The sequence below is a fragment of the Ruditapes philippinarum genome, unplaced genomic scaffold (assembly GCF_026571515.1).
Source record: "Ruditapes philippinarum isolate M1 unplaced genomic scaffold, ASM2657151v2 ctg2780_1_1_1_1, whole genome shotgun sequence".
NCBI classification, from domain to species: domain Eukaryota; kingdom Metazoa; phylum Mollusca; class Bivalvia; order Venerida; family Veneridae; genus Ruditapes; species Ruditapes philippinarum.
Window position 1 is genome coordinate 135,421 of NW_026859087.1, and position 23,340 is coordinate 158,760.

The window sequence follows — 23,340 nt, forward strand, 5'->3', positions numbered from 1 at the left end:
CGCATGTTAGATGTGGTATGTTTTAAAAATCAAAGGTGCATCACGGTGGAGGATAAATTTCATTTTTATCATGGGAATGCCATTCATTTAATGACCTTAGTCAAATATATTAGGAGAAATGCTAATTTTCAAAAATAAAACCAACCTGTAGCTGAAAAACAACAAGTTTCTTTACAAAAGGTACCCATTAACTGGTCAAATTGCATATGGTATTTCTAAGTAATCAAAAAAATAAAACTCTTGGCACGGCTTGGATAACAATTACATAATTATTATTTCTATTAGCTTAGCGTAAAATGAAAATGAAAATAAAAGGCGTAAAATGAAGAAAAAAAACAAAACAAAAAAACTAATTTCCCGCAAGAAACCGACTTCTTATTCCACGCGATTTCTGATTCAGTGTTGAGAGAAGAGATAAAAATGACCATTAGACTGAACGTCCCAGTTCAATTGTTACGACTATATTTCGACTCATCCGAAATATTGAGTTTAGCGGACAGACTCAATTTGGGTAAAATGTCCAATTCTAAGTACGGTGATTATATAGCCGTTGTTTATATTTTTAAGGGTTCTCCCGCCTTTTCAAGCAAAAGAGTAGGCCTTTCAAAACAACTGATACCTTTTTAGTTAACGTGATTAATACGTGCAGTACTGCACCACCCAGGAAGCACTGCAATCATCAATTATACATGAAGCATGCAGTATGTATATATAGGTACATATATAATTATATTAATTGCTGTACGTACGACATGTATAGTGTATTAATATCATGTATATATCTTTTCTTGGCCGTGTCAGCTAGTATACATGATTAAACTGTCCACTTACTGCTGTAATAAAAACTGACAGTATAACATTAGGGTTACACCATCCGACGAACACAAAAACGACATGTATATTAATTTTATAAGACGACCATGTCTAAAGGAAACTCAAGCCATAGCTTCGGACCTTCTTAGTGAGTACAGACGTATAGGTTTTAAACTGAGGTTAGATATGGAATTAATTTGGCCGAGATGGATGGGGCTGTTCTGTTTAGTTGCCTTTGGAATACAGAGTTCTATGTCTTTCCTTACAGCTATGAGAGGTATGATATTAACACAAATAAGAAAAAACTATACTACATTTAAAATTTATAATCGTTATAGAATACGGTATATCGTTATAGAATAGTGTCATATGGAGTTTATTTAAAGTGACCACTGGAATGTTACTTAAGAAACATATGACAATATAAATAACAAATACCTTGTTGTAATCTTCCATGAGATATGTACCATCTCACCGCCAGTAACTGTGTGTATCGTTTCGCACATTGCACAGCTCGTATAATATTTCGAACAAAAAAATTTAAAAAACTCGTACACGCAAAACATCGAATTTCTTCCCCGGTTATAGAAATTATCAAATCTCATTTAATATGTTTTCTTTTAAAAATCGTACAGTCCTTTATGTCAATTTGCCGTACTCGCTTCGGAGATCAGCCATAAAACAAAATTATAACATTTGCCTACATTTCTAATCAAGTTGAACAATTTTCAAAGAATTTATCTGGTAAAAAAGTAAAATTTATATGGGTTTCTTTTTTTATAAAATATAGGGACTGAATATCTGTGTTTTAAACCAAGATATCAAAGATCGGAAATCTTCAAAATACATGATATTTTTTTCACAAAAACTGACCGTTATTTTAATAAATCACACTCATTTATTTATGATTATCATTCGAACATTAAGACATGACGATATCATATTTGAAAATCATATTTTTATCTGTAGTATAAATATTTCAAGAACTGACATTTAATATTGGCTTCGTTGCCATATTTTGAAAAATTGTATAACATATAACATTTATGTGTTCGCACAGAGTTATATAAATGCAAAATTTAAATTAATTTAAATATTTTCACTCACATCATAAGATAGAAAAAAATCTCACGTGACACTTTGCGCGCAACCTCACGTCATAATTTGTCACGGAACCATTATTTACTTTCATAAAAAAAACCTAAAATTCATTTTAAGCCTAGCCGGATAGAGATAAACATCTATTTTGGAGTTGGCAAAATGGAACTTAAACTTGCGGAATGGACAGCACTTCTGTGTATTTGTGCTTTTGGGATAAAAAGTTCTATGGCATGGGTACAATCAATGCGAGGTAAAAACATCTTAAAACAAGCAATTCAATGTATGTAGAAATACATGTATGCATTATTTAAATGATTTCAAAAGAAAGGCGAATCATAAAAGCGCGTGTCTTGTAATAAATGACTACAAAATTGTGAAAGATGTATGCCTTCTTAATCATAGAATTAGTCAAAATGCGATTAATTTCAAATAATTTAAGAACTTTAATCATAAATAAATGTTAAGGTAATGACTGGACAAAAATGTACACGGATTTCGGGCTACGAACTCAACAGCTTATCGCCAGTAATACACCGTTCTAACCATTTGGTCCTGAAGTAATAATATAAAATGAAATATTAAACACCATACCTGTTTATATAAGAATGGATCACCGGCATGAGAAATTAACGCTTAACGTCACTTACTTTTTTAACTTAAACTATTGTATTCTTAAAGAAATTCAATTCTATAGCTTTTGAAATACATAAATAATCTTTTCAATTTTGCTTATTGTTCCCTTTTTGTATTTATCTTTAACATTTAAAAGGAAATTCACTTTTTAATATCTCACGTCAATGACAACGTTAACGTCTTTTGACGTCGTTTGTAAAATGACGTTAAGGGTGATCTTTTCATTTTATGTTTATAACAAGTACTCTTATTTGTTCAGTTTTAAACAGCAGCATGTCTTAAAAAAATAACGGTTTTTAGTTTTTGTTTGAATTATTAGCTTTATCTTAAAAGTCAATTTGACATTACAGTCTTTGGTTTTAACAGTTAAATGACCAGATCTATACGACTAAATATAAAACGAGTACCTGGATTTTATTCTACAAAAACTGATCTGTTTTCTTTTTCGTTATTGTTAAATAATAGTTTTAAATGTAGCAAAATAAAGTGCATACTTTATAAGTCTATAGATAGCATGCGTCTATCAAATAAAAGAGCTATAATAAAGAAATATGATATAAGTCGTATCAAAGCTAGGTCTCTAGCCAGGACCAAATTAACAAAATAGTGTAGAGAAATGATGACAATCTAGAGATAAGGTGCCACTGTCAAATAAAGAATTTCAAAGCAAACCGACAACTCAATAACGTAGCTCAGCCAAACGAATATAACCAGTAAAGTAAAGCAATAAATTATTGTCGTAGTTCAGTCCAATGATAAAGAGTTATCAAGAAAAGCAACAAATCAATGACGTAGCTCAGTCACATGAATAGGACCAGAAAAGACTATCGATAAATTTAATGACGTAGTTCAGTCAAATGATAAAGAATTATAAAAAAAAGCGGCAAAATAGGCACTAAGCTCAGTCAAATGAATAAGACAAGTAAAGAAAAGCGATAAATTAATGACGACAAACATTTTTCAGTCGCCGATTATTCAGAAGCAGAAGTTCGTATCTGACAACTGACGAAAACGACCGAAAATTTGCGACTTCAGAAATAGTTAATCTGCTTGCAAAATGCAACAACCTATAAACAAATGTCTCAGACTGCTACAAAATTATGAAATAAAGTATGTATTTAACGACATTCTAGAAGAATGAATAGCCCATAAAGATTTACAAAGCATTAAGATGTTTTACAACAAAGACTGACCGCTATAATTTGACCGGGAGATGGTACTTAGTGAGCAATATTATAGTGACATTATACACGCGTGTTTCAATACAGTATCAACAACTCTATTAAGCAAAATTCTCAACATTTGATTTGCTAAAGTTCTTTAAAAATTGACTAATCCAGTTTCCATTTTTGGACCTTTCCGTCGCTTTGGGGGTAGCAAGACGGAAAATTTAAAGTTTATTGTAGTAAGCCATCAGCAAAGAGCCTATTCAGATTGCACGGATGTGCGGACCCGCCTTGCTTTATACCGGTGACAAAATGGACAACGACTTCGCGTGATATGTACATATATCAGTTGGATTAAACATAATTAAGCTCGGATGCAAAACAAGTTCTTGTAACTTATATCAGTCCCCACTATTTTTATAACCGCTACCTGAAACAAACTAGTACTGGTGTCATATTAAAAAACATTGTCGTGGCCCGATATGTGATCAGTTACCAAAATATCGTTTTATATCTGTAGATGAGGTCAGAGTGATTGTATATTATTCATATATGTATGTATATGTTATGTTAACTGGACCAAAGGGAGGATTGACAGCCTTGGATTTTACATAAAGTCTGACCAGTTGTGTCGTAGAGTCACAATTATCTATTGTCAGTTACGGTGGACAGACGTATAAAAAAGATCTGTCCGGATAGCATTTTTGTACAATTTCGGATAAGGAATATAAAAAATGGGTTTTAAAGCCATAGAATGGACATTCCTTCTGTGTGTCTGTGCTGTTGGAATTCAAAACTCGTTTTCTTTTATTCAAAATATGAGAGGTAATACTTCTACAGTTTTTCTAAAAATATAAATAGGGATAATGTATGCTTGATATGTACAGGTTTTGAAAAGTATATATATACTTAATAATTGATGATGTGCAATAGGTATCAAACATTTCTAGAATTATCGGGCGAAGAATACTTATTCTGTTTTCTAAATAAGTCTTTAATGATTCAAAAGCTTTGAATGTATTTTTAATATTGCGCAAATTAATTAGACGAAACATAAAGCAAAATATACTTCATATACATTTTATTGTTATACTTGTAAACTTTTATCGTAATGCACCGAAACGTGCCAAACAGTTTTTTCCCAGAAGAAAAAAAGCAAACTGATATTTTTAACGTTTGAATATTGGATATATATACATGTACATAAGTTATACAGAATGTTAAATTACGCGGAAAAGGCAACATAAAATGTAAAATAATTTGTCATAAATGTAGCTGAAAATAAACTTGAAGTTGTGTGCATTCCATACAAAATACTTAATGACCAAAACTTACCCATCTTAAAATATAATCGATTAGATTGTGAATATGAAAATCGTAATAGAAAAGTAATATATAAAACAGCCACAAAATAAAAATAAAATGCTTTCGACGAATGAAAATAAACGCATTTTTGTGATTAACATTCTTTTGATTTTACCTTTAAAGATAATTTAGAAGGCAAAAGGGTCATTCTTGTCTTACGCATATATTATGCATAGTAAATTATTAATAGCACTGAATTTGGAACAGAATTTTTTTTGCGTTGTTCCGTTTTGTATTTTTCACAATCAATCTCACGCGTTCTTTTTGCAGTTCCAAATGGGAAATTTACTTATTTCTTTATATATATATGTATACTTTATTCGAGCTGTATATAAAATGATAATTGTAGCATTATTATTATTTAGCATCGCATAAACCCGTTAAATAACTGTATTTCAGAAATTGAACAGAACTGCTTCAGAGATGGCGGCTACTGTATAAACACTATTCCCCCACCCCCGCCAAGACGCAGAAATAACAACAGACGCCGTCCAGGTGCAGCACGTGGAACAAGAACGCGCACTGGCGCTAGACCAGATCCGAGAGCGGTTGCTTCTACTCACACTCGTCTTCCAGGTTCCAGTCAGCCGAGTGGCGGTGTTGCCCCACCACCTGCCGGTGGAGCTCCAGCCTATACACCTGCCCAGCCAGCTTACTCACCAGCAGCATATGATCCTGCAGGAGGCCCATCCGCGCAGCCACCAGCAGCACAACAAAACAACTTTGCAGGATTATTTGGAAACAATCCTAATGACCCATTTGGAGGTATGCTAGGCATGATGATGTTTACAAGAAAGAAGCGTCAAGCTGGTGTCCCAGAACCACATGAACGCCCAAGAAGACGACGTGGAGAAGGCTTATACCCATTCCTTAACCAACATTGTAGAAAATCTGAATTCGACTTCGGCTGTCGTAGAGAAGGTGGAATGTGCTGTTTGCCTTTCCTTAAGTAAACGACAAAAACTAGGTGCGTTTTAAAGGTATTTCATTAATATATGTAGATCCTATAAGCTCGTAAGAATCCGACAAATATCGTATCTTTTTTTATAATTCAAGAAGCAAAATTTTGGCAACTGACGTTGTATGAATTTATCTCTTTCTGGTCATACGGACGTCTAAGTCTCTTTCATTGGAGACGGAAAGTCGCGACCAAAGCCGAGTTTTCACGACTAAAGCCGAGTGTTCACGACCAAAGCCGAGTTTTTACTATTTAACGTCATATGACATGGTAAATAGCAGGCTATGTTAGATTTAATCTGTTCATGAGATATGATTTTTTTAAACAAGTTTAATAACAATTTATCAATTTGTTCGTTATACACGTTATTCAAATTTTCTAATCAAATATTAAACTTCTAATATAAAAAACCCATCTAGAATGCTATCACATGGGAAATAAACGACATTATCTGATGTGCACTCAGGACCGGACAGTTCAATACAAGACATTGCATTGATAATAATTAAGTATGCATGTATTGATTTACTACTTTGACAGGTAATAGGGCAAAATGCCTTATTGTTTAAGGTATAGGCTAATAATAAATACAATATTGAAGCGATGGAATAACTATTGATTGCTACTATAAAATAATTATTGATAATATCAATATATAATAATTACTTATAATAAATATTAAAATATAATAGAAAATATATAATAGATAATATAAAATATTTAAAGACAATATTAATGCAATTTTTTTGTCCGAGTGAATGGTACCAAGAATGATATTTTGACAAGGTCATAAGCGCAAAAAAAATAGATATAACCGCGAGTTAGTATACCCAACGTTAAATATTTTAGAGTTGACCTGTATCATCGAAGCTTCACGTTTGTTTTAAGATAGTTTGACGTTAACGTTAAACAAGTACTTTTAGCGCAAAAAAAAAGAAAAACTGCAAACTATTATAACGTACGTGAAAAACGTCTTAGGGTTGACCTGTACCAACGAAGCGTTACGCTTGCTGTAAAATTTATTCATAGCGCGTCATTTGTTGACGTTTAGTCTGAGTGTATTTATTGTTTTTCTCTTAATATAAATGTTATATTTTATACGATTCTGTCAAAAATACGTCCATCACATGTCACCACCGTCACGATACACACACATTTAGGAAATACTGTCGTTTTTCGGTTTCTTTACGTCGACGTAAATAGAAGCAAATACCTCAGTCACAGTAGTAAATTTTGAAAGCATCCGGAAATCGTATTTTATCTGACGAAAAAAACTATACAATGCAAAAAAGTGATTAATATGCAATGTTGATGTTAGTTAAGGCGTATAAATAATGCAAGTCAACAATTTACCTATCTCGTCCATTACTGTCAGAAGCTTTATTATGTTGAATAAATAACATATAAAATACAGTCAACATTTACAACGAAAGCCAATCTTGCGAGTCTGTGGTTCTTTGTAAATATACAGTATATTCAGTAAATATTATTCACCTAATCGATTTTTAGATCGAAAAGAAAAGCGCATTAGTTTAAAGTTGATTGTCGTTACATTTTTGTTCGTGGATAGTGTTATTATCCTCAAGTTTGATTATATCTGAGAATAAGGGCCTTAGATATATACCTCGATTTGGGACAGTGGGAGTTGATAAATAAGACTTAAACAATGCCTAAGTTAATATGTATAGTAGTTATAGTTGTTTTTGAAAAAAAAGAATATAGAATTAAAGTTATTTTTGAATGATTTAATTTAAACACTTGCTTCATTTAAGGGTTCCATCATAAAGCTAAAACATCGGTTAGGTCATTAGTCAAAAGGGAAATATCTCTAAACAATCAGTAATTACCTCGGACAAAAAATAATCAAAACATGGATTAAGTGACTCGCTGTTCTGCTGCGAATGGCTGGTTTAAGCCAATACAACACGGTCATTGGAAAATATGATTATTTATGATGACACCTCACCATTTTACTAGTATATGTGTCAATCGAGTGTTCAGAAATGTACACAAATGACCACATAGATTACATTTCACACAAAAACAGGACAGGTCATTAACAGTTTAATTGATTTATACGTTAAGAGTATTGCATAAACAGCCATTTGCTGCATTGCGCCGACTCATTTCTGTCTCGAATGCATTGAAATTACCATACAAACAATCTAAATATAGCAATAATAAAAACATATGCGGAATATTTTGATTTTTGATGACAGTAAACGGTTAACATACTGTCTATTCTTTACGGTTACCATACTGTCTGATCTTAATTAACGTTGACTAATTAAATATTTGACAATTCTTTTTCTCTTGACATACCCATTATTTAACAGGTGCATCTATTTTTTTGACAGCTGTACTAATAGCCCTTATATTGTCAACAATGTAAGTGTTAGTAAGGTACAATAAATGTACCTCAAGAGGCATTTTGCCGAAGGCCTATATACGTACATTAGTATAACGTTAATAGTTACAATTTGTAGTACATAATATTTGTCTACACACTCATTTTCGATTTTAATATGATGGTTATGAAACTGATTTATTGCCTCGTTACAATTAATCGACAAATCGTTAACAGACTTTTGTTTAATGGAAATGACCAAGACGTGTAAATTCTATGTTGAATATCAAAATTGCAATATTTAATACGTTCAACAATTTTTTTTTCATTCTTTTATAATGTTGTTTCTTTTTAGATAAATTAAATGAGCCGTGTCATGACAAAACCAACATAGTGCGTTTGCGACCAGCATGAATCCAGACCAGCCTGCGCATCCGCGAAGTCTGATCAGGATCCATGCTGTTCGCCTACCAACTCAATTACAAGAAGAGAAACTGATAGCAAAGAGCATGCATCCTGATTAGGCTGCGCGGATGCGCAGGCTGGTCTGGATCCATGCCGGTGGCAAACCCATTATGTTGGTTTTGTCGTGACGCGGCTCAAATATTAATTGATCATTTTGTTCATTATACACGTTATTCAAATTTTCGTATCAAATATTGATGTTTCGTTAAATAGAAATCATCTAGAAGAACTAATGATACTTTCTATACGGGATGCTGTTAATCTGTTGTTGTTGTTGTTGATTTTCAAGTTGTTGTAACAGTAATGCTTTTATTCCTTTTCAGACTACACTGCGGTATTGAGGTGACTTCTTAGAGGTCACGGTATGGATTGTAAAAAAGTGACATGCTATTTATTTATATGTCAGCATATGAAAACAAAAGAAAGAGGGAGCCACAAATAGCAAAATTTGAGAAAATCAACGACAGAAATTATTATAAATATATCATATTGTAAGCACATGTGTATGTCCAAAAAGTATACTAAATATAGCCTTTGTTTCGTTACAGTAGGTTGCACACACATTGACCAATGAAAATGAGTGTTGAATAATTGTTCTAAAAATAGTAACATCTTTACAATAATTGTTCTAAAAATAGAAACAATTTGTTTTATCTATAATAAGATCGCTTCTGATATTTTTTGATGTTTTAGTTCCGATAAAAACATTGATATGTGAAAAATAACATGTTTTTACCATTCTTTTACAGAAGCGAATATGTAATAACACTGCACTGTGTGCAGGTTTTATAGCGTTGTTTTTTTTTATTAATCAATATTACTTATAAAATATATTTTGTTGCAATTATCCGACTGTAAATCAAAAAATATAACTTATTAACGATCCGTACTTAAATATTTTAGCTATCAAAAATCAATTAAATGTGTTACAACATGGCATCAGCATTGATCAAAACTCATTTTTTTATCGTTTATATATATACATATCATAGTTTTTTTTCTTGTGCCAGTATTTCATTTCAGGTTAAAGAAAGATAAAATGTTTATATGCATTAAAAAGTCGCCCGTGATGTTAAGTTTAATTCTTTGTTAAATTATTTTTTGTCAATGCTTCTAAGAAATTTGTTTCTTGTAATTGCACTGAATCCAGGTGTGTTTAAAATGCACATATATATCCACAAACGTGTGATCGCCTACATTGTATGTATTGTATGCATTTTCTTGTTGAATTTTTATGGGTCCGGAATTTGTCAATAAATTTGAAACAAAAAATATACAGAGATTTAGAATTATCAATTTTCCCGCAATACCAAATTAGCTACGATATCTTAACAGAGTTACGTAGATTTATGAAAGGAAGGCGACTTGTTGTTTGCTTTTTTTGTTGTTTTTGTTGCTTGAATTCTTACATTATTTTACCTCCTTTTGAATCAGCAATAATAACCTCGGAAGATTTACGTACCTGAAAATGGGGATTATTTTATACAGACGGCATTTGCTGCAAGCTTGAATTTGATTACAATCGGGGGCCATATAGGACGCCATCTTGGATTCTGAAGCGTTTGGATTACAAAAAAAAATGTAAGATTTAGATTTTTGAAAAGGAGAGACTATAGACTTGCTTGCTCGGGTGTAAGTTTCAGTTTTGGACACATTTTGGTTAAATGGCCCTTGGCTCTAAGCCTTTGTATTTATATTTAGTGAAATAAAGTGAATCCATATAGTCGTCCAAATATCAAATTAATTATCTAGAAAATAATGTCGCATTTTTGTTTTCGAAACACGTTTCTAATATTTTGTAATACTAAATTGCTAACGCGTTTATTTAAACTATGTGATAAAGCAATATATGACCTGTTTTAGTATTTAGAATCAAAACGACGAATGACAACATTGGAATATAGGTAAACCTATCAAATAGTACACACATTTTAGTTGACCATTTGTTAATGTATTTATTCGATAATGCAATTGTTTGGTAATGAAATATATCTGCGAAATTACATTGTAACAAGAGCAAGGATAAAGATCGCTCTAAATGTCTGCTTACATATGTAAAGAAATCTTCGACTTTGGAGTGTCCACTTTATCGCAAAATGACGTCATCAAAGAGCGACAACTAGGAACCGATTTTTATTCAAACAGTTTATTACTCGATTCTTGCTATAAACAGGTATCGAGCATTATCTTTTTTTCCTACCTTCACAATTCTTGAAGAAATTAAATTTACATAAGAAGTAGGGTACCACAATGTATAAATAAATATTTCCCATAGCATCGACAATGACATCATCTAAACCACAGGAACGCAAGGGGCGTGATGCTTTCCCATACGGAGTGTATCCTTTTAGGCCCTTTCAGTGCTTTGATCCCAGCCAATCAAAGCAATTTCATAACCCGACCGAAACTCTTCATGTTTTTTAATAGTTTTTTTTTAAATAAAAACGAGGTCTTGATCAAAGCAGTGTAAGTGATATTTAAGTACAATATGTAATTAATAACATCTATCGTATTAAGAAGTATTGTTTTATTTGTTGTATCAAGCATGCTATTGTCGGTCAAGATCTTATTAACATAAACATTGAAATGTCTACGAATGAATTGCACAAAGAAGGCGAAAGTGAGTAAAAATGTAACTGCATCTAATGAAATTTAACATAATTGTTGAATACTTAAATAAAAATCATTATACTAAGTTTTTTAAAGAAATGACCTACTATCCATATATGATACCACTTGGCTAGATTTTAAAATCGTAAATATAAATATTTCCTAAATGAATAATAATTATAAAAAGTGCGTTATATTTTTCAAAATAATTTTTTTACGCGAACTTTTTGGACAACCCTCGTACAAAGTCGATTTATATTTGAACGCTGAGTAGGCACTAAAAATGTTTTTATTTTTACTTCTTAAAAGCTTTTCATTTGCGAATTATTGTAGATTTAAAAAGATAGCCATTGGCTAACTATCTGAAACTTCTTTTTCTTCTGCTACTTTTTGGTACAGTGATTTTGTGTTTTGTAAGTCAAAATACTAATTTGTTTCCATTTTGCTCCCTGTTTGACAAATTATTAACATTAAGCGGTATTTTCGTCTGGTGTCGAACATCTAACCTGCTCTAAAACCAATATTACAATAATATACAACTCAAATTTTGCCTTTTTGAAAGAAGTAAAAATGTATTCGTCTCTGATCTAGAAATAAACCCGAATAGAACTCATTCTCGAAAACGGATAACTCTAAATCGCAAATGGCAATTCTTAGATGTTATGTAATGTGAATCATGTCTTACCAAATACACAATAATTTATTAAGGAATATTAGAGTCAATATATGAGAAGCGTCAAAACCAACATAATGCGTTTGCGACCAGCATGGATCCAGACCAGCCTGCGCATCCGCGCAATCTGATTAGGATCCATGCTGTTCGCTAATAAAGCCCATAACAAGTACAGAAACTGATAGCGAACAGCATGGATCCTAATCAGACTGCGCGGGTGCGCAGGCTGGTCTATATCCATGCTGGTCGCAAATGTATTATGTTGGTTTTGTCATGGCGCGGCTCATATTAAGAAATATTACTGTGAAGGTCGTCAGTAATGCGCCAATATCTATACAATAATTCCAATTTCTTTTAAATAACAAAGAGTCATATTTTGATAAAGTATTTCAAGGTTTTTAATAATATTTGATGATTATGGTAATCCGTTTATTATTTACATTCATGCTAAATGTTATAATTATCAAATTAACCAACTGTTAAGATATATCTTTATACATTAATTTCCCTCCAAAAAGCCTATTTTATGTAACAAAGTTCCATAACTCAGGATCGCGTCTAACATCGCAATTTAATATAGCAGTTTTGAGTAATGGATCGAGAGGAACGGACGGAAAACTTCAACCAGATTTGGATAAAAGCATAAAGCAACCATACAGAAATTCCCATCTTGATAAGTACCTGTTTTACTTTAATCTTACGCATAATTACATCTTACTGATCTTTCTTGATATCTCTATATTGCCTTTTATGGTAACAGTATATATTTTATGTGTTTTGCTCAAATATTAGTAATATACAAACATATGTTAAGCATTTCTGTGAAGTTCCTTTGAACATTTCATTAATACAATTATCATTATCATTTATTTGACTGTTTTCGTTAACTTCTACAACAGCTGCCCCTAATGATGTAATGAAAACATGCTTACGTGTGTTTTTCGAAACGAATGTGAATGTGAAATTCCGAGTGCGCAAAAACTATCTATCCTTATGGCTCCAAATAATCATATCAAAGCTATCGTATTAACCATTATATCTCGTAAAATAGTTCTATTTTGGATAAAAAATGCCATTAAGACAACTTTAATATATGAAGCAGAAATAATGTGACAGGGTTTGCGTTTAAACAGATTATGTGCACATGTTGCTAATCCATGTTCACGAACGTGACTTAACTAATTGGTAATGGCTTTATCAATTTGAGATATAAATTCTATAACGTCCAAACATTTGGAGAATTTTAGTTACATGGGATTGTGTACCAACGTTTGACTATTTAAAAAAAATTGTTTAGTCGATTTCGAGAATATGTTGATATTTCACGTAATGTTTTTGAAATGTGCAGCCCATCTGTAATATAGTTTCAGGAAGTTAAAGATAAATTAATTACATCAATATTTCTGTAAGTACTTATAGAATCAACTGAATAACATAGATTGGTTTAATTGTCCAGAACTGCATACGCCGTTCCCGACCTCTTATCATAATAATGTGCATTCGCTGCCTTTCTGGTGTTGTCGGATGACTTGTTTATCCATGTGCAAGAAGATGACGACCATGTTGATCCTTAACATTTAACTGAGTCAGACCATTTAGTTTTCACCTCTTGCGATGTTTTATCTCTTTCCAGCAATCGTATAACACGGCTCTTCCCGTATAATTCGGATAAGAGCTGTCTTGCTTAGGACACGAATTCACACCAAACCAATTCGCCCCAGTGTTCATTCGCGGGAGTGTAACAAATGACATATCTCTGAGTAGTTAGATTATTTCTCTTCGTGATAACTTCTTCTATTATTTTTTTCAATTGTCTCGAGTCACATTGATGTAAAACAATAAATAAATGGTGCATTTTAATTTTAAACCAACGTCGTAACAAAAACAAACAAAATGGCGGAATCATGTGGGTCTAGTAGTTCCAATATGTCGCTTATTACGTCACAGGTCTATTGTGAAGCATGATAGCCGAGGAGATCGGATCGTCGGCCATATAGATGTTATTCGGAACTTGACAAATATTTTTTTCGAAGCTAATTTCCGGTTCAAACTAATATTTACGTCACTTTACAATACCGTTCACCATATATTAATGAACCTGTTGTGTTCATTTTCGATCTTGCAACTGTAAAATATGGTTTTTATCCCGGGATTAGCTGGCAAAATGTAAAATCTTCTAAATTTCGGAGGGATGGCACTAGTTTACAAAAAGTCTGAAAAGAAATTTGTCCGAATATTGGTTGGTATCCTTTGAAACGTTCTGTTGATTTCGAAGTTTGTCCTTCAAATATGTTTAATTGTTAGTTTACGTGCTGATGAGAACATTAAATTGTATAATGTATAAACATTTAGAAATAAGAAAATCTCTCGAGGACAAGAAAAACAAACAGCTGGACATCGCATACGTGACTTTTTTGAGACCGTTCAAGTCCACTTTCAAGTGATAAAAACAAAAGGCTTCAAAATGTCAAGGTCATGATTCAATCTTCTTACCTGTGAATTTCGATATTTGAGGGATTTAAGTTAACATATGGTATATGATATTATAAGAAATGATATAAGTTAATCTAAATGTCTCATTAAGATTGTAACATGTGGGCAATGATTAACTAATGGCGTTATGAAATTATACTGTCACACATGTGGAATAATCCCTCCGTTATATCATGCCACATGCGAATCGTTTAGTTTTTTTTCCACAAGAGTTATATAAATAAGCATAACTCAGCGTAATAGACAATTTGTGCAGAGGCATTCCTTGAGCGCAGAAGAAGCCTGAAATGTAAGTGACTTTTCTTATTTTCATTGAACTCAAGTAAAAATCTTGTAATAATTTCTCAAATGTTTATTCAGTGGCGATTATTTTTTAAGATATTTTAAGCAGTGGAACTTCTCGAATTAAGAAGCTGGGGATATTTGACTTTCTATCTTAAAATTAACTTAAGTGTGTGGTTATTTTAACAAGTATACCGAATTAATTTTTTTATAACAATGCGAGACAAGACTTCAACGTTTGTTGCAATAATACATGTTCGTTTAAAGAAAACAAAGCGTACAAAATGTTAATGTGAAATAATTTACTTTAATTTCAAAATAACAAAAATATATTAATTACATAACGTGAGACACTTATCTTAAGTTAACATCGAGTGAAATATAATGATAACGGTGACAATTTGTGTTTTAATTTGTTCATTTGAATGTCCAAGTATATTCATTACTGTGGACTTTGCAACGCTTTCAAATATCGCTATAATTTTAGACATCAAAACACACGTTTTAAATAATCTTAATATTCCCGTTTGTATGCCTCTTCGTATATTGTGTATTGATATAAAATGATTTTATTTCCAATAATTGTATTTATCATCTTAAGCCTTCCAAGGTCAAGACAGGGGTATCTGGCTTTGAAAAATATGAAATGTAAGCAGATGTTATAGATTCTATTTTGTTTTCTTTCTTTTTTTCCGATAAGACTTTCCTTTCAGCGCAATTACAAAAACAGTTTCTATAATAGAAGATAAATAAATTAAAAAATTAACGTAATTAATTTAATTTAGTAAGATTTGACTCTCAATATTCGGCATTAAGTTGATATCAAAAGATGGAATTATATTTAAAAAATAAAATTCTTGTAAAATTGCAAAATTATCTTAAATGAATATTTTTTTTATAAATCTTATCATAGTGACAAAATCATTACTATATTCTGAAGTCTTCCTTGTACAATATTTTATTGACAATATGCATGTATACTTTGTTAAACATATTGGAAACACCTAAACATGATTAAACTTGCTGAATTGTTATCCAAAGAAATTTTGGATATTTGTAAACATAAAAAACAACACAGCAACTTGAAATTTGCTTTAGAAAAATCTTACAAGTATTGATAAAGATCCTGAATGTTGTGACCAAAGTGGTTATACACACTAAGTGAAATTATATAAATGTTCATAATTATCCAAATAAACAATTTTTAAACATTGAAGAACATGTAAAATATGAACAGCAAATGTTTGTGCATATAATATGTAATCATTAAAATATATGCATCATTTCTTATTGTTAAATTTGACTAAAACTTTAAAGAAAATAAATGTCTAATTACCTCCTTTTATTTACGTGAAATGTTAAATTCGGTAATATCTTTATAAATAATGCTTTTTGAACGTACAATATTGACGAATCTTAATTTGAGCATCATATTTAAAACCATAGAAAAATGTGTTACAGGATCTTTAAAGTAATGCGTAAATGTTATAACGTGTATAAAGATTTTTGTCCCTCAGGTCTTGGTAAGGATTTTATATTTGCTCACTATGAATTTGATATTTGCTTTTCTTTTACTTTAATTAGAAGTTAGACTTACAAACACATACCAATACATATAAGATTCAGTTAGTCATGGATTTCGTTGCGCCAGGAGTGGCAACGTAAGCTGTTTCTAACTTGAGAATATATTTTTGGTGACGCGTAAACAATATAATTACAAAGCTGGAACTTGCGTAAACAATATAATTACAAAGCTGGGACTTGCGTAAACAATATAATTACAAAGCTTGGACTTAAAAATAAAAAAAATAAAATATCTTCAGGGTCTGTCCTTTGTATCCGCATTGTAAATTCATATTATAATGCATAGTTGATGTCAACAAATTATCATTTGTATTTGTACGAATTATTTTTAACGCTTGAATTATTATGTACATTTATACGTCTTTGTGTTTGCCATATTTTGCCATGCTTGTAGAGCGATCATGGGCTTAAATCTATTGGAATAAAAAATAAACTTTAAAAGTTTTAGCTAAACTAACAGTTACACCAAACACCAAAGTCCGTTGATCTATGTCTAATTTACCCAAATGAATGAAATACTCCGTACACACAAATATTTTTTTTTTGTTATAATGTTTGTTTTTTAATAAACAAAAGCCCTGATTGTTTTAGTTAATATATATCGTGCACTTATTCAAGATATCGACATAATTTTTTTTCCAGATCTCTACAGGATGGTTGGGAAAACGATCCTTTGCCTTTTGGTACTTTTTGCCGTTTGTTCTGTCAATGGGCACCGAAGCTGCGAGAAGAAATCTGACTGTCGCAGGAAGGAGTGCTGTCTGAAGGCCGGGGATGTCCAGCACTGCGTTCATTGGTCAGAAATGAACGCAAAATGCATTGTCAGCCAGCAACCATTCAGAGGGGAAAGGGGTAGAGTTATGATAGATTATTGCCCTTGTGATAAAGATCTATCGTGCAATCCCCATTCAAATGGCCAGTTTGATATCGGAAAATGTGAGCCGACCCGATGCGAGGTGAACAAGGACTGTGCATGGCGGCACTGCTGCGTGGATGGGTTCTGTAGAAGACGTGGGGTGCTTGGAGATGAGTGTATACCTGGTGCCAAGAGGAAGAAGAACGAAATGATGCACGATAAGTGCGACTGTCTGAGCACAAAATTCTACTGCCGTTCCGATGGTCTTTGTGAGAAGAAGGGGTTGTAAACCGTCAGTGATGGACACTTTAGTATAACTTTGTTGAACATATATCAATAAAGTATTGGAAACATAGATATCCCTTTGTTGTTGTAAAATAGAGAAGAAACTGATTGTTCCCTTTTCTTATTATACCTTGGCAAAAATGTGTACTCATAAAAGACCTTCCAGCGTGTTCCTTATACAGCTTTCGTATTTCTATATATTAACAACTTTTTTTTCTAAATAGTGCGGACAGTGTACTTCTCGCATTGGGAAAACCCGTACAAAGCCCTTAATCCTGATATACGTATGAATATAAAACAATGAATTTCAAATTGCTAAGCGGGATAGGGATAAGGTATGTACATGAACGGGTAAAGGTTTGGAAATAAGAACAATAAATCTGACCCCCGTACAACTCATGTGCGACAATCTCAATAATGGTCAAATAAACTCCTATAACTCTTGACACCATACATGTTTTAAAGCGGCCTTCAGCTTTTCTAAAGGTTTGATATATTAGTTTTTTATAAATCGATTCATATACACTGTATAATTAATGTGGAAAATGAATTTTGCCGACGATCAAGTACACAAACAATAAGGAAACCCCTCAATACATGTATCTCTAATCTACTGTCTGCTCACTATCACCATACAGTATTTAAATTAGTAAAGCGGTGGATTCGTTTTTTCCCGATCTTCTATTTTTAAAAACAAACGTCACTGGCACGTTATAAATAGCTCCCGCTTTACAAAATGAATACCACTCATAAAACACCATATACCGCACAAATTGATGTAATATTTTTATGTTAAGTAGCATAAACCGTGTTTAACTGTTACTTGTCGGGTAATTTCAATGCAGACAAAATATCACAATGCTTACTAATGAAATAGCGCGCATAATTATGGATATCATGTGTACGCAAGACTGCTGTGCACAACACGTGTTTGTGTTTTGGTGGAGCAAATGCCATTTCAAGCAATCAATTTTCTTCTGTTGCATAAAAAAACACGTGGTACGTATTGAACGATTCGCATACACACACATTCGCATGCTCCAAGAGTTTAGAAAGGGCATATAACAGCCACCAAGAGTTTCGTAAGAGGATATATAAGGCTCTGTAAAATATAGAAAAACGGAATCTCTACAGAAAGCTCAAAACGGTAAAGTTGAAAATGTTTTAACATCGGTTTGATTGAGACTGACCATGAACAATTAACTGGTCAAAAAAATAATCCCTTTTAAGAAATCTTTTGAGATTAAAAAAAAATCCATTGATTTAATATTATGATGTTAACAAACGTAAGGGACATTACAATAACAAAACTATTGTAAGATACACGAAAGAGTTAAACCCATTATTATTTTGTCCAAGCACTTCATTAACTTTCGTAAAGGTCATTTACTTGCAAGAATTAATTTGAAATAGTTTTACTAAGAAAACCTGGTTTTAGAATACCTTTTAAGTGGTGTTTTATAAACAATAATATGTTTGTATATCTCAACGGTTATCTTTGTGACAATATGCAATCGTATATGCTTAAGCGCAAACACGCTATAAAGATACTACATAGAAAGTACACACAAACATCTTTACAATAGATTTCAGAAAATGAAATTTTTGAAATTAAAATAAAGAAGAAAAAAGAACTTTATTTGTTTTGTTTTATTTCCTTATAAGTTACTTATTATGTATTCTGATGTAGTGGTTTGCCTGCCCGTACTCTGCCTTGTGCCCAGTCCTGTTTTTCTTTGGGGTCCTCCTGGGCTCCTTGCCGCTGGCGCTTGTTGCTGGGTCGGGTGGGGGCTGCGTTCATTGAATGCCGCCTTTCCTTGTCGATCTTGTTTATCATATTTTAAAGTGAAACCCCTTTACCAACTGCGCAAAGAGGTATTTTTAATATTTACTATAGATATTTGCATTCGATTAACAAGTAGATAGTAACGTTTACGGAATATACCGATTACAGGGTCAAATGCAAGAGTGCCAGGCAATGTTGCTGGAAATTACATTTTCTTTGTTAACAGTATTGCAACATATTTCGTGGTTTATAAACACTGATGTGATTGTGTAGCGAATACATTAACAACTTAAATATCTGCATTCTTTCTTACAGGTTTAAAATCTAACACATACTTTAAAATATATATGTTGTGATCAGTGCGACACTGCCGGAATTATTTCTTTATGTAACATGTCATCGATATTGTAGCTTTATATGTGACTGTAGGCTTCGGTTATCCGTGTGGAAATCATTTCGGACACGAGTGTGCATCTGAATCAGTGACCAGTCGTAAACTTGTTATTTTTCTCAAATGAAAGAGTTCATGTACAGACTCAATCAAACCGAGTCTGCAATTTTCATGTAATTCTGTTGTGATAAATATTTCCGACGGATCACTTTGTTTCCATTTTCTTCCAGTTAGAATCCCCAACGGCGTTGATTTTAGGGCAGCTGTTTCAATCACCAGGCAACGGACGCTCAACATGATGTCTTTTTTTTTAGAGTGTCTATTTTCTACTACTTGTTGTATTTTGGAGTTAATATACGTCAAGACTAGAGTTTTCTCGGGAAGAAATTGTTGATATCTGTTGTTTTTTTATTTTTTTTTTCTGGTAGATTATTCTTATTCTTTTACCTTTCATTAAGTTACGCTCGTGTTATGTCACAACCAAGCAGTCAGTTTTTTAATCAATATTCTGTTTTCTTACACCGTATAACTTGCCATCGGCCTTTGCCAGTTTTTGTTTAGTGTCCTACTGGGCTCCATGTCAGTGATGCTGTGTTGCTGGCTTGTATTAGGGATGCATTCATTGAATGCCGCCCTTCCTTGTTGATCTGTTTTTGTAGATTTCAATGTCGGCGTGACTTAAAAACACAACAGAACAAACAAGCATTCAGTGTTAGAAGTGAAAATTAATTCAAAAAGAAAACATGATCTGTCAGATGAGGAACATGCTCAACTAATTAAAATCAAATACAGCATGAAGTAAAGGAATACAAAACTATTAAGAAATTAATTGTTATATAAATATATTTCTGTATCAGTATCAAGAAAGCTCCTAAACGTTCAATGTTTGCACCACATAATATGCACGTGACCATGTCATTAAAAATTAAATAGAATTTTTTATCTTCTAATGGAAAAGACCATAATTTGAAATCTACAGTCAATCCCTTCAAGCACAGAAAAAGATAACAGCAAAAGCTTTTTTAAGTTACAATATCAGTTCAAAAGGGAACAAAAAACTCTTAAAATAAACATGTTAGAGTTATGAAAAACCTTGTAGCACTCGATATAAGTTATGACAGTGAACAATTATCTTAAGTCTAAAGTAGATACCATTTATAATGACAAAAAAAAATCGTTTAAACAATACAGCAATTTTCAAATAAATTCCAAGTTCGTTATGTAGATAATTCTAGAAGAACAGGAGCTTGACTTATAAATCAAGTTGCATATGATGTAGGTTTTACATATAATAACTAACACATTTTTTTAGATTTGAAGAAGTAACATTAAATAATAAGGAAGAGTCTTAGTGGAAGAGAATATATTAACTCTTCACATTTTTTATGATATGGAAAATGATATCAAACTTAAACTCATAGTTTGAAATTTATACTTATTAACATAAAGAAGAGTAAAATTATTAAGGAAAAAACTAAGTTCATGGGAATAAAACTCTGGAAATATTGGTGCCTGAGAAAAGATTATTGTCACATATTATATGTTTGCTAATAAAGAACATATATTGTTGAAGTTTAGAGTAGATCCCAAATAAAATAAAGAGGCAAGAGTAAATAATAACATTTTTAAGGCAAACTCTAAGTTCAATGCGAGAGAATTCTGAAAATATCGCTGTTACAGATATTAACCTTGTCATTATGATGTGGTTGATAATGAAGTTGATACCTCAACAATAAAAAACGTTAGAGTAAAAATGTTTTATTTAACGCGGGCGTGAACGCGGATGCCGATGTCGGGGTGAGTAGGACAGCTCTCCATACAACATTTAACTTACATAAGATTTTAATCATATATCCTTTTCTGATCACTGATTGTCTCGCGTATCAAAAATATTATAAAACAAACAGCCGTTAACATCACCGGAAGGGAAATAACACAAACAAAACGTTCCGATTATTTTCTGTGCGAGTTTCGTCCAATGGACACCTTTGAAATAATAAGAAACGTTCGTTTTGATGGTATGTTTTGTTAAGACTAGTTTCTTTTTGTCTATACTTAATGTTTGTTACTTATTTACATTTTTAAATCAAACCATATGTCATATTTATTTAGCTTTTATAAATTTCTGTACAGTTTAAAAATCGAAGACCGCATTTTTGCAATAAAACACAACGTAAAAAATGTAGAAACATATTTATTGGTCCTTTTGAAACTACATTTCAATGATATTAAATTTTCATTTTCATTTTGATTTACAAGATGACAGTAAAACAAATCTTACTTTTTAATTCCCAAAAAAGATTTACAAAATATATAACGCTTCACATTTGACGAATTTGGTAAACATCAAGATTGATGATGTAGCAAAGACAGATGACACACGTTTAGTAAACATGCTTGTAACAAAGTTTAGTTTGCATGAAATTAAAAAAGAACGTACAAAACGACAAAATTGAAAATATTACAGGCTCGGTTTCACGGAGATTGTGAATGGCCGGCACTTGATATTGCCAGCTACCGTAAACGCCCCGAAGCACCTTAAGGAGTGTTTTGAATTTGAAAACATTCGCAGAGGTGTATTCATATGGTAGTTATCATGGAACTTTCAATATGATACATTCATTCTATGATCACCAAAAAAAAAAGAAAACGTGTGCCCTTCTGCAAGTCTTCTTACTACAGACGAGCGATCGAAAGACCTACTGCTGCTACTGCTGCTGCTGCTGCTACTGTTTCTGCTAAGTACTACTACTTCTAATGAATACTGCCACCCAATTGCAATGAAACAAAATAGAAATAAATAAAAGTATGTACGCCACACTGTACATGTTAATATAAGTACATAAATACGCTAATCTGGATACGCTTAAATAGAAATAGAATCCCTAACGAACGTCCAGAGCGGCAAAATGGAAAATGTTACAGGCCCGGTCAACTTATAATATATGTATGTACAACTATGAGAGTAGTTTTCTTCACATTTAGAAAATGGAATAGAGAGAGAGAGTTCAAGACTGGTGGAAAAGTAAGAATATGGTTTTCTGCTGAAAATCGGATACTGAATAACAAACATGATTTTGCTGGGGAAAAATCAGACTTGAATAATTCTATAATTTTGTAAAATATTTCCACGGTAGCCCTGTTTGAGAAGTTTATACTAATTACCACATTACGTTCGTTTAGATTTAGCATGACTACATTACCTTAGTTTTTTTATTAACTGGGATTCATATACCCCTTAAGATTTTGCATAGTGTACAATGCAATCTAACTATGGATATTTTGCTTTAAATCCAAAATCAAAGTCTTCTCAATTCTTAGATTTTAGTGTTAATAATACTATTATTTATTGTAAAATGTAGATCAGAAAATTATATAGAAAAATCAGAATAATCAGTTTTATTCGGTATAAATTCTTTCCGATGAATTTTACATACCATTTTCAAATTATCATATTAAGGAATATAAATTTTGTTGAAAATTCAACCAAGATATCGGGAAGTGCTATGAAATGCTACAACCAATATCTAAA

The 23,340-nt window shown here is 32.1% G+C and overlaps 2 protein-coding genes across 2 annotated transcripts; both read left to right on the plus strand.

Annotated features, from left to right (window-relative positions):
• The first annotated feature begins 894 nt into the window (after positions 1-894).
• LOC132755156 (uncharacterized) lies at positions 895-10,122 on the plus strand. The gene is made up of 3 exons (XM_060745963.1): positions 895-1,090; positions 5,478-6,045; positions 9,172-10,122. The coding sequence occupies exons 1-2, from the start codon at positions 895-897 to the stop codon at positions 6,029-6,031; spliced, it is 750 nt and encodes a 249-aa protein (XP_060601946.1). The 3' UTR covers positions 6,032-6,045; positions 9,172-10,122.
• A 4,643-nt stretch (positions 10,123-14,765) lies between these two features.
• Positions 14,766-17,701, plus strand: LOC132755161 (uncharacterized). The gene is made up of 2 exons (XM_060745967.1): positions 14,766-14,913; positions 17,133-17,701. The coding sequence occupies exon 2, from the start codon at positions 17,144-17,146 to the stop codon at positions 17,633-17,635; it is 492 nt and encodes a 163-aa protein (XP_060601950.1). The 5' UTR covers positions 14,766-14,913; positions 17,133-17,143; the 3' UTR covers positions 17,636-17,701.
• Positions 17,702-23,340: the final 5,639 nt, after the last annotated feature.